The following is a 20,026-nucleotide window of genomic DNA, read 5'->3' as shown; positions in this document are numbered from 1 at the left end:
GACAGGTGCTTGCAAATTGGTGGGAGCTACATAGAAAGGTAGTTTAAGATTTGTAGTTTTTTCCAATAAATAGTTTTTCCTTATTTGTTCTCGTTTTTGTTACTAAATGGCACTTATTTTCTGGAAATATCTTGTAATAAACTGCTCCTTGCTATCAGGCCAGACTCTAAAATTTTCAGATGAGCAAAAGTGGTTCTTCACTTTAAAAAAGAAGAAAGTAGTGATGTTAACAAGTAAAGAACTTTCTCTATCCTATCACATATATCTAAGGTTTTTTTAGAAAGTAGCTATTCATTGAAACCTTCCAAGTTTGGCTATTGTAAACAGAGGTCAATAAATCGGGCCCTATGTTAATTTCTAAATGAGGTTAGTGGTGCACTCAGTAATAGAAATCGTACCATAGGCATATTCCTTGAGCTCGCAAAGGACTTTGATCTTGTCGACTATGCATTACTCATGGACTGCTGCAATATGTACCTAGGGAAAAATGCAATGATTGGTTTAGATCATGTCTCTCAGACAGTGTACAGAGAGTTGCAGTCACTTAAGAAAAAGCTGAAAGCATAGAGTGAAAGAAAGAAGTTGCAAAACAAGACATTCTTCAAAGTTTCACACTTCATCCCCTTATGTTTATTATATTTATCAATAATCTGGTGCAAAGCATTCAGAAAGAGCTACCAGCAATATCTGCCGATGACACAAATAGCAGATGGTTATAATTAAATTGCAGTTACTCATAGAGGTCCAGTGGAGGCTGCAGTTATCATGTGTCTGTGAAACTTGGTAGATATTCTAATGTGTAACCAATTTATGCTAGGAAAAAATTAGTTTCAACCTTGGCCATTAGGTGCAAACCTGGTGCTGTGAATGCAAGAAAGACATAAAGGAATATTTATACATGAACGGATTAGGAACAGGATGTTGTCGGAAAAGGTCAAACAAGTGAGAAAGACATAATGTTAACTTTATTATCAACTACCACTTACACAATTTGTTCAGTATAAGCATTGGAGACATCAATGAGTTAACCAGATTTGCACCTGGTGGCCAAAACTGGAACTAATTTTTTTCCAGTATAAATTGGTTCCATATTAACACACTAGCATATCTACCAGATTTAGCTGCCATACAATAATTACAGCTCACACTGGACCTCCTTGAGTAGCTGCACTTTAATTGTAACCATCCAGTATAATTTATTCAAATTGCTCTGCTAATGAATTCCATAACACAATTTCTGTTACAAACTCCAAGAATGAAAATTGGTTAAACACAACTGTTTTTGAACAAAGACAGTGACTCAGTACTCATATAATGCGTTGCATTTTGAGGGATCTTTCATACCTAAGCTAAGTACTGGGACAAGTGCCTTTCTCCTCCGCCACTAAACATCTATTTCTGGAGCTCAGTGTTCTGCAAGTGCCTTGTATTTATATTCACAAAACAGTGTGTTTCATTCACAAAAATTTATATATTTTTACAAAAAATAGTCATCTGTCATCACCAGACCTGTCATTCCAATGAAATATATATATTTAGGGACAGCAGTGTAAGTCTCATGGGAGTTCTCCTGTGTAGTAAGATACAAGAAAAATTAAAAAGTCAAATAGAAAAGGATTCAGAGCAAAAAAAAAGAGGCTTTCTTCAAGTTTAATATTTTCTTATATACTATTCTAACACTCTGATGACTTAAAGTGTGAGTATGGGTCTGAGTTATACTGATTTATTTCCCCAAACCACATTCCACCACTTTACGAGGTGACTTACTTGGAATTTTGCTGCCCCTCTTCTTTATGGGATAGTCGGCTGCTGGAAAATCTCTCAACTTCTCTGTTGAATAGCGCTGGTACAGGAACTTTTAAGCCACTTTCTACTTATAAAATGAGTAGACATACAAAATTTCCTTTTTGTCAGTTAACGATGTATTTGACTTTCATGCACAATAAAATTCACACTTTCAACATATATATGTAACTTTCTGTAAGTACCTCGTACTGTCGAACATTAGAAACAAAATGAGTTACAGATAAAAGGTAGTTGGCTTGACTATAATGACTTTCTTAAAATGAATCAGAAAATACGTATTGCCTCTACCAAGGCTGAGTTAAGAGTCTACAAGAGTACTTTTTCAACTGTTCTTGTTTTAATGACAATAGTCAATGTCACAATAAGCACAGAGCAGCAAAAAAACTCCATGGTCATTCCTTACACACGCACTAAAACCTCAATGGATTGCCCGACAGGTACCTGTCGGTGCCATTCGACTGCCACATCTACTTTCTTCCCGCAACTGGTTTTAAACCTGCACACACAAACAGGTGACATGCAGTAGGTAGGATTTTAACATCCCACACTTGTATCTAGGATATCGTGTGTTCGAGGCGGTAGATGGCTGAATGGCTCTAGAATTTACACAGAAATTCTTGAGTTACTACACAATAAGTTTTTAGCTGATTTCTGTCATTTGTCATTCTACAGATGTCACTCTTGTTTTTTGTTAAAAATTAATCATAAAATTTATACAGATTGCAACTGTGGCTTGTCCCCTATCAGTGTGTAACAGCACACAACAGGATATTTTTAATTTATGTTCAGATATTTTGGCTGCTGACCTTTCAAAAGGTGAGTCACTTATTAGTTTTTAAATCACTTTAAACACTGTGAAGTAAACACTCACTCCACAATGTGTAAAGTGATTTAGAAACTTGCAAGCCAGTCAAGTTGAGAATGACTAAAAGGTTGGTAGCCAAAATATTGGAACATGAATTAAAAATAGCCTGGATGCACACTTGAAAAATGATGGAATATTTGACCTGCCAGGAAAACTTAAAGAAACACAACAGGATTTTTGAGATCGATAAAAATAAAATAAAAAATGTAGGGTTACAGAAGAAACTATTACAATCTGTAGATCTAGGGACAGGTATACACTCGCGCACACACACACACACACACACACACACACACACACACACATATCCATCCACACGTATACATATATGTGCGGATGGATCTGTGTGTGTGTGCGAGTGTATACCTGTCCCCTTTTCCCCCTAAGGTAAGTCTTTCCGCTCCCAGGATTGGAATGACTCCTTACCCTCTCCCACATCCTTTCGTCTTTCCCTCTCCTTGCCTCCTGATGAAGCAACTGTGGGTTGCAAAAGCTTGAATTTTGTGTGTGTGTTTGTGTTTGTCAGTGTCTCTATCAACACACCATTGCTTTTGTTTCGTAAGTTACATCATCTTTGTTTTTAGATATATGTAACTTACCAAATGAAAGCATTGGCATGTTGATAGACGCACAAACACACACACAAAATTCAAGCTTTCAAAACCAACGGTTGCTTCATCAGGAAGGAGGGAAGGAGAGGGAAAGACGAAAGGATGTGGGTTTTAAGGGAGAGGGTAAGGAGTCATTCCAATCATGGGAATGGAAAGACTTACCTTAGGGGGAAAGAAGGACAGGTATACACTCGCTCACACACACACACACACACACACACACACACACACACACACACATCCATCTGCACATATATAGACACAAGCAGACACTTGTAAAGGCAAAGAGTTTGGGCAGAGATGTACATAATATGTGGTTTTTGATGTCAGAAACTGTCATGACATGTAAGTAATATTAATCTTTTTGATACTGAGAAGATGGTACAATATCAAAACTGGTTGTAAGAAAGGAGTTTAAATACAGCTCTGTGTCATGCATTTCAAAAAATGCATTGCTACTGTTGGATGTCACCAGCAAGAAAGGTGGAGTAAATTTGGATGTACAGTACAAGCAACAATATTACCTCATATGTATAGATATTTTACATGTGCAGCCTGTTTTTTTCTGCAATCAGAGATTTCTGATTTGTGAAATAGGATATGGGGTAGATATTATGTTAATGACTTTCTATTCAGTATTGCACCTATAAAGCAAGAAACATAGCCTGCACATACATCTGAGACAATGTTTTATATAAGAAAATGTGTTACAGATGTTACAGTTGTTACTGTGAGGTGATAATTTATTGTGATGTAAATAAATCTGTTGCTCCGGTGAAGTGATAATTTGAATATTGATTCTCTATAAAAGATAATACAATAGAATGTATTTTTTTCTGTTTTAGGAACTGTGCGAACTAAAAAGAGGATTGATTATGAAAAAGTAAAGCAACTGAATTTTACCGTAGTTGCTTATGATTCAGGAATACCACAAATGTCATCAACAGCAGATGTAGTGGTGAATGTCATCAATGTTAATGACATGGATCCCGTGTTCTCAAAGGTAACTGTACATAATTGTTTACTAAATCTTTTGAGGAGTTAATTTTACTTCCAGATTCTTCATCATGTATTTAAAAAAAAAGTTGCTATACATTTGAAATGAATCACACGTAAACTGAGTTTAGAAAAAAAGTCCAAAATATGATTATATACCTGTACTGAATGAAGAAACTTGAGGTAACCCATTATAAATCAATGAAAATAATTAAGCACAGCACACAAAGAATTAAGCCAATAAATTAAAAGAGTTTGCAACAAAACGGGAATAAAAAGAAATTGTTCGACAGTGAACTGTCATGGGTGGTAACAGTATGAGAAGTAGAGGAGCGGCCTATTCACTGTAGTGATATTTTAAATACAAGACCAAAAACAGCAATGAAATTTCAAAAAAATTGTGGCACCGCTGTAAATACAGAGTAAGAATGTTTGAGATGCACTTCCCCACTATAACTATGCCAGTAAGCATACTTAATTGATGTTAAAATCAAGATTTTCCAAGAATGAGTGGGCAATTTTATTAATACACTACAGAAACAAATGTACAAACAACGGAGAATATTTCCAAATGCTGTGTGACACACATCATGACGTAGCAGTTATAGGAATTGTCTGGCGATGTGAGGATTGTTGGTTCAATTCAGGTTTCCGCAATTTCTTATGATTTGACATCTATGTTTTGTGTTAGGTTCTGGAAATAAGTTATTTATCTACTACATCTACATCTACCTCCATACTCTACAAACCACTGTAAAGTGCATAGAAGTGGGTACATCCTATTGTACCAGCTATTAAGGCTTTTTCTCATACCATTCAACTATGGAGCATGGGAAGAATGACTTTTTAAATGCCTCTATGATTAATCTGAGTGAGGTGGTGCAGTTGTTAGCACATAGGACTCTTACTCAGGTGAATGATGGTTCAAACTCATGTCCAGCCATCTAGATGTAGGTTTTTCATGATTTCGCTAAATCAATCCAGGCAAATGCCAGGATGGTTCCTTTGAAAGGACACGGCTGACTTCCTTCCACATCCTTGATGCAATCCAAGCTTGCGCTCCATCTCTAATGACCTGAATGTCTATGGGATATTAAACCCAATCTTCCTTTCTTCCTTCCTAATTAATCTAACCGTGTCATCAACCGTATTCCCATGGGAATGATGTAATAAATTCCTAGAATCATCATATAAGAAATCCCTAGAATCATCGTTTAAAGTTGGGTCTTGAAGCTACGTAAGTAGGCTTTCTTGAGATAGTTTGTGTCTATCTTCAAGGATCTGACAGTTCAGTTCTTTCAACATCTCTGTGACACTCTTCCACAGGTCAAACAAACCTGTTACCTTTAGTGCCACCTTTTTCTATATAACCTCAATATCCCCTGTTAGTCCTACTCTGCCAGTGGGGAAAAAGTGAAGTAATAAAAACTATTGATGCCCATCAGTGTGCCCCTGTCAGCATGCGAAGTTTTCTCTATTAGCTGAAATAAATCTGTGAGATTAACAGCTCTCCATGTGCTTTATTACTTTATGAACTTGTAAATTATATCCCGATGTCCTAGACATTTTCCTGTAAAACAATCTGTGTGCACATAATAAGACAACAGAAAAATTTCGTAATTGTTTCTGTTTGTTATTTCCAACAGACTTCATACGAGGCAGAGGTGCTGGAGAACTCGCCTACTGGTACTCATGTCATTACAGTCACAGCAAAAGATGGTGATGAAGGTGTATTTGGAAGAGTGACATACAGTCTGGCAGGTGAACACAGTGCTGATTTCAAAGTGGGTCAGGAGACTGGTGAGATCACAGTGGCAAATCCTCAGTTGCTGGATCGTGAGACGCTGCCCAGGGTTACAGTGCAGGTTATAGCCAGTGACAGTGCCCCACCAGATCAGAGGAGAACTGTTGCAGTTCCAGTGAGTGACATGAAAAATTATTTGTATTTCTATTTCTTCTTTATTATCCACTTACATCTTCCTGTGTCATGCTGGTCAATCAAGGGCCTCCATCATTGTCTGGATCATTGCCACTCCTCTCCTTTTTTAAATACATATTCTGATTTCCTTCCTCTTGTCTCTGTGGTTCCCTCACAGTATCTCCCATCTCTCTTTTGGTCCTCCTCGTGGTGTCTTTCTAATCAACCTTTCAGAAAATAAACCACCCTCCCCCCAACTCTCTTCTTTCCTTCTCATCCCATACAATAAGTCTTCCCTGACGCATGGTTCTGGGTGGCTTTCCTGAAATGTACCCCTTTTGCCTAGACCTCTCCAGTCCTTTTCCTTCACCCATCTTCCTTCCCCTTAAACCCTTCTGCCTGAAGAAGGAGCCACTACCTCAAAATGTATGTCTAATTATAAACATCTTTTATGTGTGTGTTCTGACACTGCTTCTTGGGAAGATTTTTTTGTCTTTCCATTTAAATTATTTTGCCATCATTTATGATTTTCATTTGTTTATTCTGCATTTGCCCATTAAGATGCAAGATTTTTCAACAATGTAGTCAGGACTGTCTGATAAGCACAAATTTATAGATATAAAAGATAAAGTATGAGTTGTAACAATACCAGAGAAGGAAAGTTGCTACTCACCATATAGCAGAGATGCTGAGTCGTGATAGGCACAATAAAAAGATTTACTCAGTCGTAGCTTTCGGCCATTAAGCCATTTGTCAGCAATAGACACACTTACACACATGCACACACACACACACACACACACACACACACACACACACACACACACACTCAACCAAATGCAACCTGCACATACGTCTGCAGTCTCAGAGAGCTGAAACTACACTGTGAGCAGCAGCACCAGTGCATGATGGGAGTGGCGATTGGGTAAGGATATGGAGGAGGCTGGGGCAGGGCGGGATGGCGTGGGGAGGGGGAGGGGGAGAGATAGTATGGTGGGAGTGAAGTGTTGCAGTTTGGACGGAGGGCAGGAGAGGAGGTGCAGAGGGGGGAGAGGGTAAGTAGTGGAAAGGAGAGAAATAAAAATAAAAAGAAATTAAAAGACTGCATGTGGTGGTGACATGACAGCTGTGTAGTGAAATGAAAGCTGTGTTGTGCTGGAATGGGAGCAAGGAGGGGGCTGGATTGGCGAGGACATTGACTGATGAAGGTTGAGGGTTATGGGAACATAGGATGTATTGCAGGGAAAGTTCCCGCCTGCACAATTCAGAAAAGCTGGTGTTGGTGGGAAGGATCCATATGGCACAGGCTGTGAAGCAGTCATTGAGATGAGGGGTATCATGTTTTACAGCATGTTCAGCAACTGGGTGGTCCACTTGTCTTTTGGCCACAGTTTGTCGGTGGCCATTTATGCGGACAGACAGCTTGTTGCTTGTCATGCCTACATAGAATGCAGCACAGTGGTTGCAGCTTAGCTTGTAAATTACATGACTGGTTTCACAGGTAACCCTGCCTTTGATGGGATAGGTGATGTTAGTGACCAGACTGGAGTAGGTGGTGGTAGGAGGATGTATAGGGCAGGTCTTGCATCTAGTCTATTGGGATATGAGCCATGAGGTAAGGGCTTGGGAGCAGGGGTTGTGTAAGGATGGACGAGTATATTGTGTAGGTTCGGTGGACGGCGGACTACCACGGTAGGAGGAGTGGGAAGGGTAGTGGGTAGGACATTTCTCATTTCAGGGCACGACGAGAAGAAATTGAAACCCTGGTGGAGAATGTAATTCAGTTGCTCCAGCCCCGGATGGTACTGAGTTATGAGGGGAATACTCCTCTGTGGCTGGACTGTGGGACGTTGGGAGGTGGTGGGGGTCTGGAAAGATAAGGCATGGGAGATATGTTTTTGTACAAGGATGGGAGGATAATTACAGTCAGTGAAGGCTTCAGTGAGATACTCGGTATTTTGGAGAAGGACTGCTCGTCAATGCAGATGCGACGACCACAGGTGGCTAGGCTGTACAGAAGGGACTTCTTGGTATGGAATGGGTGGCAGCTGTCGAAGTGGAGGTATTGCTGGTGGTTAGTAGGTTTGATATGGACGGAGGTACTGATGTAGCCATCTCTGACGCAGACGTCAACATCTAGAAGGTGGCTTGTTGGGTTGAGTAGGACCAGGTGAAGCAAATGGGGGAGAAGTTGTTGAGGGTCTGTAGGAATGTGAATAAGGTGTCCTCACCTTCAATCCAGATAGCAAAGATGTCATCAATGAATCTGAACCAGGTGAGGGGTTTAGGATTCTGGGTTTTTAGGAAGGATTCCTCTATGTGGCCCATGAATAGGTTAGCATAGGATGGAGCTGTGCAGGTGCCCATAGCCGTACCACAGATTTGTTTGTAGGTAATGCCTTCAAAGGAGAAGTGATTGTGGGTGAGGATATAGTTGGTCATGGAGAAGAGAACACAATACCCCTAATCTCAATGACTGCTTCCCTGTGCCATATGGATCCTGCCCACAAACAACAGCTTTTCTGAATTGCAGGTGGGAACTTTCCCTGCAAAACATCCTACGTTCCTGTAACCCTCCTGGCCTCAACCTTCGTTAGTCAATGTCCTCACCCATCCAGCCCCCTCCCTGTTCTCATTCCAGCACTACACAGCCATCATTTCAGTGCCACACCCAGCCTCCTCCATATCCCCACCCAGTCACCACTCCCATCATGCGCTGGAGCTGCTGCTCACAGTGTAGTTCAGCTCTCTGAGACTGCAGACGCGTGTGCAAGTTGCATTTGTGTGTGTGCTTGTGTGTATGTGTGTGAATCTTTTTATTGTGCCAATCGTGACTCAGCATCTCTGCTATATGGTGAGTAGATACTTTCCTTCTCTGGTATTGTTACATTCCATCCTGGATTTTCCAAAGTATGAGTTGTGTTTTAAAAAAGACTGAAATTCTGAAATAGGGCATCACCCAGCATAAAGAGAGTGCTGTGGCTACTAAGCATGCCTAGAAACAGGTTTCGACAACGAACTGTGATTACCTTCATTTCATTGTGACCATTAGTGCTTAGCTACAGCCACTGAATTGAGTATGTGCTCAAGCTGTTCCTTGAATTAGTGAAAAAGTGAGAGTTAAAGAGCTCGAAGAACAATGTGTGTGTGTGTGTGTGTGTGTGTGTGTGTGTGTGTGTGTGTGTGTGTGTGTGTGAAGTTTTGCTACAAACATGACAAAACTTCTACAGACACATTTTGATTGCTTAGTCAAGCATGCATCAAGAACTGGTAGCTCATTTGAGGGATGTTGTGTGCAGTAAGAGACCTGAATTGTGGAAAAGCCGGACTTGAATGTTGCATAATGAGAACATGCTGATTCATGAATTACTTCTTGTACATAGCTATCAGGCAAACGATCAGACTCTCATTGTGCCCCACCCACCCTATTCTTTGGACCTAACCCCACATACTTTTTCTTGTTTCTCTGATGTAAAACCAAGTTGAAAGTAAATTGTTTCCAAACCATAGATTCAGGATGATGCAACAAGAGAGCTGTATGCTATCCCAGAAAGTGCACCCCAGAGGATTTCCAAAAATGAAGAAATGTTGGGAATTGTTTATTACCAGTGGAGGGGACTACTTTGGGGGACAGTGCTTAAGATGTTGTACAATCAGCAAAAAAAATGTTGAAACAAAGTTTTTAACACACTTTTATGTACAACATTGTTTACACAATGCACATAATACACATTTTTCAACATTTGGGAGAAACGTTGATGCTCTTAAAATACAGACATAAGTCCATGCATGCATAAAGTATATAAAATAAGTAGTAGACAAATACACAATTCACAACCTCACTTCATGAAAGCATTGTGCTGCGCATACACTAAGGAGACAGAGGTTATGGGATACTCCTAATGTCATGTCGGACCTTATTTTATCTGGTGTAGTGCAGCAGGTCAACCTGGCATGGACTCAATGAGACGTTGGAAGTCTTGCAGAAATACTGAGCCAAGCTGACACCATAGGCATCTGTAATTGTCAAAGTGTTGTCAGTGCATGATTTTGTGCATGAACTGACCTCTTGATTCTGCCCCACATATGTTTGATGAGATTCAGGTGAGATGACCTGGTTTGTCATATCATTCCTTCAAATTGTCTAGAATATTCTTCAAGCCAGGTGTGAACAATTGTGGCATGGTGACATAGCCCATTGTCATCCATAAAAATTCCTGTCCCTGTTAGGGGATGTGAAGTCCATGAGTGGCTGAAAATGGTCTCCAAGTAGTCAAACATAACCATTTTCAGTCAATGATCGGTTCAGGTGGACCAGACGACCCTGTCCATTCCATGTAAATACAGCTCGACACAATTTTGCAGTCATCTAGGGTCCAACTGATATGGTCACGAACCCAGAAGAGGAGCTGCAGGTGATGTCATGCATTAGCAAAGGCACTGGTTTTGGTGATCTGCAGCCATAGCTCATTAGTGCCAAATCTTGCTGCACTGTCCTAATGGATATGTTCATCATCCCACATTGATTTCTGCAGTTATTTCACACAGCATTGCTTGTCTGTTAGCACTGACAACTCTACGCAAACACCGCTGCTCACAGTCGTTAAGTAAAAGCCCTCAGCCACTGCTCTGTTCATTGTGGGAGATAGTGCCTGAAATTTGGCGTACTCTTAACACTGTGCACTTCAGAATATGGAATTCCCTAACAATTTCCAAAATGGAATGTTCCATGCATCTAGCTCCAACTACCATTCCATGTTCAAATCTATTGATTCCTGTCATGTGCCCGTAATCATGTTGGAAATCTTTTCACATGAGTCACCTGAGTACAAATGACAGCTGCGTAAATCCACTGCCCTTTTATACATTGTATACATAATACTATTGCCATCTGTATATGTGCATATCACTATCCCATGACTTGACACCTCAGTGTATTACACACAGACTGTGTAGTGCATTGGTAGTCACACTTTTAACACTTTGTATCTAACAGGAAACAATGGGTCTATATTTGCTCACAATGAATGGTATGTTGAGGACATCAAAATTAAAATAATTGACACTATCCGTCTTAGATATTACTATACTTTCATTTACAATAAAACTTTATATGAACTTGTGCTCTGCTTGAATTAAATTGTGCTCTGCTTGATTTAAATTGTTATGTGCTGCGTACTAAGTGTTATTTTAAATATACATTTCAGATACCTCTTTAAATATGTTGATTTGACATAATGTATTTATCTCCTTAACTGTTCACTGCACAATTTTATTCTGTATTAGAGTCAGTAGTTCAGTTATCGTCAGTTTCATCTGTGAATGAGTTTAGTTCTTGTACTTGGTTGGACCAGTAAACAACAATGAAAAAAAAAAGAAATAAATATTTAAGAGGATAAATATTTAAAGTTAAAATATTATGATAATCTCAGACATTTGTTAACAGTGATACTTAACCCATTCAGTAAGTCACACACAATGAAATGGATAGTGACCAGTTTTAGACAAACATTAGCAGAATTTCTCAAATGAAGAAATTTGTATAGCATTTCATGTTGCTGTGGTGAAAGTGTGTTGTGATTGGACTAATAGCATCATTATCAGTGACTGTGCTAGTATTGTGGAGCACCATGCGCCATTGTTCTGGCAGAATTCTGTTATATTGGAGGTAAAAAAAAGTGTTGAAAAAATTGGTAAAATTATAAAAAGGCAGAAAGAATTACCAGTACCAAGATACAGAATTCTTAATATTGGAAATATAAACACATAGAGCAGAGAATAATAATCCTAGACTTCACAGCTGTATATGGGAGTTGTCTAGAAAGTAATGCACCAGATATATATATATATATATATATATATATATATATATATATATATATATATATATATATATTAAAAACAAAGATTCCAAGACTTACCAAGTGGGAAAGCGCCGGTAAATAGGCACAATGAATAAAACACACAAACACACACACAAGAATTTCGAGCTTTCGCAACCGGCGGCTGCTTTGTCAGGAAAGAGGGAAGGAAAAGGAAAGTTGAAAGGATGTGGGTTTTAAGGGAGAGGGTAAGGAGTCATTCCAATCCCGGGAGCGGAAAGACTTACCTTAGGGGGAAAAAAGGATAGGTATATACTCGCGCACATAAACACACACATATCCATACATACATACACAGACACAAGCAGACATATTTAAAGGCAAAGAGTAAGGGCAGAGATGTAAGTCGAGGCGGAAGTGTGGAGGCAAAGATGTTGTTGAAAGACAGGTGAGGTATGAGTGGCGGCAACTTGAAATTAGCGGAGATTGAGGCCTGGTGGATAACGAGAAGAGAGGATATATTGAAGGGCAAGTTCCCATCTCCGGAGTTCGGATAGGTTGGTATTGGTAGGAAGTATCCAGATAACTCGGACGGTGTAACACTGTGCCAAGATGTGCTGGCTGTGCACCAAGGCATGTTTAGCCACAGGGTGATCCTCATTACCAACAAACACTGTCTGCCTGTGTCCATTCATGCGAATGGACAGTTTGTTGCTGGTCATTCCCACATAGAAAGCGTCACAGTGTAGGCAAGTCAGTTGGTAAATCACGTGGGTGCTTTCACACGTGGCTCTGCCTTTGATCGTGTACACCTTCCGGGTTACAGGACTGGAGTAGGTGGTGGTAGGAGGGTGCATAGGACAGGTTTTTATACCGGGGGCGGTTGCAAGGGTAGGAGCCAGAGGGTATGGAAGGTGGTTTGGGGAGTTCATAGGGATGAACTAAGAGGTTACGAAGGTTAGGTGGACGGCAGAAAGACACTCTTGGTGGAGTGGGGAGGATTTCATGAAGGATGGATCTCATTTCGGGGCAGGATTTTAGGAAGTCGTACCCCTGCTGGAGAGCCACATTGAGAGTCTGATCCAGTCCCGGAAAGTATCCTGTCACAAGTGGGGCACTTTTGGGGTTCTTCTGTGAGAGGTTCTGGGTTTGAGGGGATGAGGAAGTAAGTGGCTCTGGTTATCTGCTTCTGTACCAGGTCGGGAGGGTAGTTGCGGGATGCGAAAGCTGATTTCAGGTTGTTGGTGTAATGGTCCAGGGATTCGGGACTGGAGCAGATTCGTTTGCCATGAAGGCCTAGGCTGTAGGGAAGTGACCCTTTGATATGGAATGGGTGGCAGCTGTCATAATGGAGGTACTGTTGCTTGTTGGTGGGTTTGATGTGGACGGATGTGTGAAGCTGGCCATTGGACAGATGGAGGTCAACGTCAAGGAAAGTGGCATGGGATTTGGAGTAGGACCAGGTGAATCTGATTGAACCAAAGGAGTTGAGGTTGGAGAGGAAATTCTGGAGTTGTTCTTCACTGTGAGTCCAGATCATGAAGTTTTCATCAATAAATCTGTACCAAACTTTGGGTTGGCAGGCTTGGGTAACCAAGAAGGCTTCCTCTAAGCAACCCATAAATAGGTTGGCATACGAGGGGGCCATCCTGGTACCCATGGCTGTTCCCTTTGTCAAAAGCGAAGAAGTTGTGGGTCAGGATGAAGCTGGCTAAGGTGACGAGGAAAGAGGTTTTAGGTATGGTGGCAGGTGATCGGCGTGAAAGGGAGTGCTCCATTGCAGCGAGGCCCCGGACGTGCGGGATATTTGTGTATAGGGAAGTGGCATCAATGGTTACAAGGATGGTTTCCGGGGGTAACAGACTGGGTACGGATTCGAGGCGTTCGAGAAAGTGGTTGGTGTCTTTGATGAAGGATGGGAGACTGCATGTAATGGGTTGAAGGTGTTGATCTACGTAGGCAGAGATATGTTCTGTGGAGGCTTGGTAACCAGCTACAATGGGGTGGCCAGGGTGTTTGGGTTTGTGAATTTTATGAAGTAGGTAGAAGGTAGGAGTGCGATGTGTCGGTGGGGTCAGGAGTTTGATGGAGTCAGGTGAAAGGTTTTTTAGGGGGCCTAAGGTTCTGAGGATTCCTTGAAGCTCCGCCTGGACATCAGGAATGGGATTACCTTGGCAAACTTTGTATGTAGAGTCGTCTGAAAGGTGACGCAGTCCCTCAGCCACATATTCCCGACGATCAAGTACCACGGTCGTGGAACCCTTGTCAGCCGGAAGAATGATGATGGATCGGTCAGCTTTCAGATCACGGATAGCCTGGGCTTCGGCTGTGGTGATGTTGGGAGTAGGATCAAGGTTTTTCAAGAAAGATTGAGAGGCAAGGCTGGAAGTGAGAAATTCCTGGAAGGTTTGGAGAGGGTGATTTTGAGGAAGAGGAGGTGGGTCCCGCTGTGATGGAGGACGGAACTGTTCAAGGCAGGGTTCAATTTGGATAGTGTCTTAGGGAGTTGGATCATTAGGAGTGGGATCAGGATTATTTTTCTTCGTGGCAAAGTGATATTTCCTGGCCGCCCCATTGTAGCTGGTTACCAAGCCCCCACAGAACATATCTCTGCCTACGTAGATCAACACCTTCAACCCATTACATGCAGTCTCCCATCCTTCATCAAAGACACCAACCACTTTCTCGAACGCCTCGAATCCGTACCCAGTCTGTTACCCCCGGAAACAATCCTTGTAACCATTGATGCCACTTCCCTATACACAAATATCCCGCACGTCCAGGGCCTCGCTGCAATGGAACACTTCCTTTCACGCCGATCACCTGCCACCCTACCTAAAACCTCTTTCCTTGTCACCTTAGCTAGCTTCATCCTGACCCACAACTTCTTCGCTTTTGAAGGCCAGACATACCAACAATTAAAGGGAACAGCCATGGGTACCAGGATGGCCCCCTCGTATGCCAACCTATTTATGGGTTGCTTAGAGGAAGCCTTCTTGGTTACCCAAGCCTGCCAACCCAAAGTTTGGTACAGATTTATTGATGAAATCTTCATGATCTGGACTCACAGTGAAGAACAACTCCAGAATTTCCTCTCCAACCTCAACTTCTTTGGTTCAATCAGATTCACCTGGTCCTACTCCAAATCCCATGCCACTTTCCTTGACGTTGACCTCCATCTGTCCAATGGCCAGCTTCACACATCCGTCCACATCAAACCCACCAACAAGCAACAGTACCTCCATTATGACAGCTGCCACCCATTCCATATCAAAGGGTCACTTCCCTACAGCCTAGGCCTTCATGGCAAACGAATCTGCTCCAGTCCCGAATCCCTGGACCATTACACCAACAACCTGAAATCAGCTTTCGCATCCCGCAACTACCCTCCCGACCTGGTACAGAAGCAGATAACCAGAGCCACTTCCTCATCCCCTCAAACCCAGAACCTCTCACAAAAGAACCCCAAAAGTGCCCCACTTGTGACAGGATACTTTCCGGGACTGGATCAGACTCTGAATGTGGCTCTCCAGCAGGGGTACGACTTCCTAAAATCCTGCCCCGAAATGAGATCCATCCTTCATGAAATCCTCCCCACTCCACCAAGAGTGTCTTTCTGCCTTCCACCTAACCTTCGTAACCTCTTGGTTCATCCCTATGAAATCCCCAAACCACCTTCCCTACCCTATGTCTCCTACCCTTGCAACCGCCCCCGGTGTAAAACCTGTCCTATGCACCCTCCCACCACCACCTACTCCAGTCCTGTAACCTGGAAGGTGTACACGATCAAAGGCAGAGCCATGTGTGAAAGCACCCACGTGATTTACCAACTGACCTGCCTACACTGTGACACTTTCTATGTGGGAATGACCAGCAACAAACTGTCCATTCGCATGAATGGACACAGGCAGACAGTGTTTGTTGGTAATGAGGATCACCCTGTGGCTAAACATGCCTTGGTGCACAGCCAGCACATCTTGGCACAGTGTTACACCGTCCGAGTTATCTGGATACTTCCTACCAATACCAACCTATCCGAACTCCGGAGATGGGAACTTGCCCTTCAATATATCCTCTCTTCTCGTTATCCACCAGGCCTCAATCTCCGCTAATTTCAAGTTGCCGCCACTCATACCTCACCTGTCTTTCAACAACATCTTTGCCTCCACACTTCCGCCTCGACTTACATCTCTGCCCTTACTCTTTGCCTTTAAATATGTCTGCTTGTGTCTGTGTATGTATGTATGGATATGTGTGTGTTTATGTGCGCGAGTATATACCTATCCTTTTTCCCCCCTAAGGTAAGTCTTTCCGCTCCCGGGATTGGAATGACTCCTTACCCTCTCCCTTAAAACCCACATCCTTTCATCTTTCCTTTTCCTTCCCTCTTTCCTGACGAAGCAGCCTCCAGTTGCGAAAGCTCGAAATTCTTGTGTGTGTGTTTTATTCATTGTGCCTATTTACTGGCGCTTTCCCGCTTGGTAAGTCTTGGAATCTTTGTTTTTAATATATTTTTCCCATGTGGAAGTTTCTTTCTATATATATATATATATAAAACGTAATTGTTGAGTTAAAATTAATGATGATGTAAATAAAATAGAAAGAAACTTCCACATGGGAAAAATATATTAAAAACAAAGATTCCAAGACTTACCAAGCGGGAAAGCGGCGGCAGACAGGCACATGAACGAAACACACAAACACACACACAGAATTACGAGCTTTCGCAACTGGCAGTTGCTTCGTCAGGAAAGAGGGAAGGAGAGGGAAAAATGAAAGGATGTGGGTTTTAAGGGAGAGGGTAAGGAGTCATTCCAATCCCGGGAGCGGAAAGACTTCCCTTAGGGGAAAAAAAGGACAGGTGTACACTCGCACACACACACCCACACACATATCCATCCGTACACACACAGACACAAGCAGACATATTTGCTTGTGTCTGTGTGTGTGCGGATGGATATGTGTGTGGGTGTGTGTGTGCGAGTGTACACCTGTCCTTTTTTTCCCCTAAGGGAAGTCTTTCCGCTCCCGGGATTGGAATGACTCCTTACCCTCTCCCTTAAAACCCACATCCTTTCATTTTTCCCTCTCCTTCCCTCTTTCCTGACGAAGCAACTGCCAGATGCGAAAGCTCGTAATTCTGTGTGTGTGTTTGTGTGTTTCGTTCATGTGCCTGTCTGCCGGCGCTTTCCCGCTTGGTAAGTCTTGGAATCTTTGTTTTTAATATATATATATTAAGATTCCAAGACTTACCAAGCGGGAAAGCGCCGGCAGACAGGCACATGAACAAAACACACAACACACACACAGAATTGCTAGCTTTCGCAACCGATGGTTGCTTCTTCAGGAAGGAGAGGGAAAGACGAAAGGATGTAGGTTTTAAGGGAGAGGGTAAGGAGTCATTCCAATCCCGGGAGCGGAAAGACTTCCAATATATTTTTTCCATGTGGAAGTTTCTTTCTATATATATATATATACAAGTTTCCGTCTCTTCTGTCAGATAGCATAGATGCAGGACAGTTCAAAATGCCATCTGAAGATGATGTACGTTTCAAGCAATGTACCGTCATTGTATTTCTCACTGCAGAGAAAGAAATTGGAGAATATTCATAAATGCTTGTGCAAAATCTATGGAGCATCTGCTGTCGACACAAGTACAGTTAGTCACTGGGCACGGAGGGTGAGGTCATCAGAAGGTGGTTCAGCAGAGCTCCACAATTTGCAGCAGTTGGGGGGAACATTCACGGCTGTCACACCTGACATGTTGCAGTGAGCTGACATGGCCATTCACGAAGAGACAGAGGCATTATGGCTTGACCATTCTTGTCATTCATGGAAGACATTTTGAGGATGATGAGTCGGTGATTCACACAGTGAAGCACTGGCTCCACCACGAGGACAAGGACTGGTTCCGACAGGGCATACTCGCCCTTGTTTTGTGCTGGAGGAATGACACAGAATGGGATGGACATTACTTGGAAAAATAGGGTGTGTAGAGAAAACACCATTCTTTCATGTGTGTAATGTTCAGTAAAGAAATGTTGAAGGAAAAAATGCAGTGCATTTCTTCCTGGGCAATCCTCATATTCCTTCTTTACGGAGAAAGAGAGATTTGTTGGAGGCAGTACATATCACTCAGACCCTAAGTTGTCGAGAATCTACCTGCTGTGAAAACAAAAGAAAGTAAATATGAATGAAAATGTGTCAGAGAGAGAGCAGGATGTCAAAGACAGTATATACTATGATGGTTTAAGGCTCAAGCAACAGAAGGAGCCACTTGGAGTACCAGGCTGAGACGGGCATCATAGGCCAGTGCAAAATTTGTACACAGGGTGTATCATAAGTAATAGTGAAAATAATCAGTTCCATGCTTTTTTCCTCAAGATATTACCAACAGTGCAAAGAACTGCAAGTAATGTATGAAAGATGGGTAGAGAGGTGGGACTCAAATGATATGTCAGTTTTGTGGGAAAATGTTCTCAAAATGGCCCTGAGTATATGGTAAGCACTGAGCCAACTTTAGTTAAGAGATGATATTAGTGAAAGAGTGAAAAGTAAAGAAAAATTAAAAGAAGAAAAGAAATGTAAAGTGGAAAGAAAGAAAAAAGAGAGAGACAAGATGACAATTTAAGAAAGTAATATCACCTTGTATCATTCACAGATCCTATGACATTCCCAGGCCATTATCCCTCTTGAAAGGTTTCTACCAGACCAATCATTCCCACCATAAAACATGCACCATGCATCCACACACTATGGCTCCACTTCTGGCAGTTTGCTTTGTTGTAGAGTTGGCATGTATTCACTGCATCACTTTTTATCTAATAATGATCACTACTAAACTGGCTTAATGCATGAATGGACAAAATGTCCATCTTGCTCATATCCATTGGCCAGTTGCTAAGTGTGATGTACAGTATGACTCAAGAAACCTTATTTTACCTTAACTGTGGAAATGGGGACCAACCTACCACAATTTTTTTAATTTTTTATTCACTCTCTCTCTTTTTCCCTTTTATTTCTGTTCAATAAGAACAGTACTATTTCCACTTTCCATTTTTCTTCTTCCTTCAATCCATTTTTACTTTTAGATATGTTCCTTATAATATTCAAGCAGGTGCAGTGCTTATCAATGTTCTGTCTTTGACACTGATGCCTTTTGTCTCTTCTCATCCTCACAATAAGTTGATCATTCAGAACCTCGGGGCTGAGTAAACGCACCCACAATAAAATGTTTCTTTGTGAACTAAATATACTATTGTCATCAGCAATAGGTAAACTATACTGTGAATAATTAACTTTAATGAAATGCTGCATGAATAAGAAGTGGGCAATTTTGTATATACATGGAATGGATAATGAGTATATTGGAATTAAAAAAGATTTAGTATATCCACAATGGATGATGAAGTGCAGCTGTGATTTAAATTTGTTATTTATTTGGGTATAAACACCCTAGCTGAAAAACTCCAAAGGAAATTTAAGCAACCACCATCACTATTACAAGCTAAAAAAGAAATCCTAAAATTAACCAGTCTTCTGTTCTTTGCCAAAGTATCTTATAACTTTGCAAATCCATTCCAACCATATAACATAAAAATGACCTTCCTAACAAAAAAGAAACTACAAAATAAAATGTTCACAATAATAAATGTGCTGGATGTTGGCGTCAAAAGTCTGGCACATGTTCCTGTAATTGCTTCTATATGTGACAAATAGGAAGAAACTACAAAGTTCCACAAAGAATGTATGGACGCAGTAAAACTAAATAACTCCAGCTTTGCATCATATAATGCTCCTCATGACTAAAAAATATAAATAACTCCAGCATTTGATCACATATTCCATAAACATTTTGTTACTGACAACTAAATTTCCGTCATTTTTACCAGCACCGTCTCAACAGCGTCTAGCTATACTTGGTACATGATATAATGATTCTCTAACTCCTCCATCTGATGATGAGCCTTCAGTAGATCAAAAATTAATTAATAGTTCAATAAACCAT

General features: G+C 41.4%; 1 protein-coding gene across 3 annotated transcripts in view; it reads left to right on the top strand.

Moving 5' to 3' along the window:
- LOC126272689 (cadherin-87A) overlaps positions 1 to 20,026 on the top strand; it is a 663,064-nt gene that overhangs the window by 557,814 nt on the left and 85,224 nt on the right. For all 3 annotated transcript variants that reach the window (XM_049975716.1, XM_049975724.1, XM_049975733.1), the window contains 2 exons: positions 4,128 to 4,285; positions 5,925 to 6,197. In XM_049975716.1, the coding sequence (XP_049831673.1) occupies positions 4,128 to 4,285; positions 5,925 to 6,197 (431 nt within the window). The remainder of the gene's footprint in view (positions 1 to 4,127; positions 4,286 to 5,924; positions 6,198 to 20,026) is intronic.

This window comes from Schistocerca gregaria, chromosome 1 (genome assembly GCF_023897955.1).
Source record: "Schistocerca gregaria isolate iqSchGreg1 chromosome 1, iqSchGreg1.2, whole genome shotgun sequence".
Classification (NCBI taxonomy): domain Eukaryota; kingdom Metazoa; phylum Arthropoda; class Insecta; order Orthoptera; family Acrididae; genus Schistocerca; species Schistocerca gregaria.
This window is presented reverse-complemented; position numbering and strand designations above follow the sequence as displayed.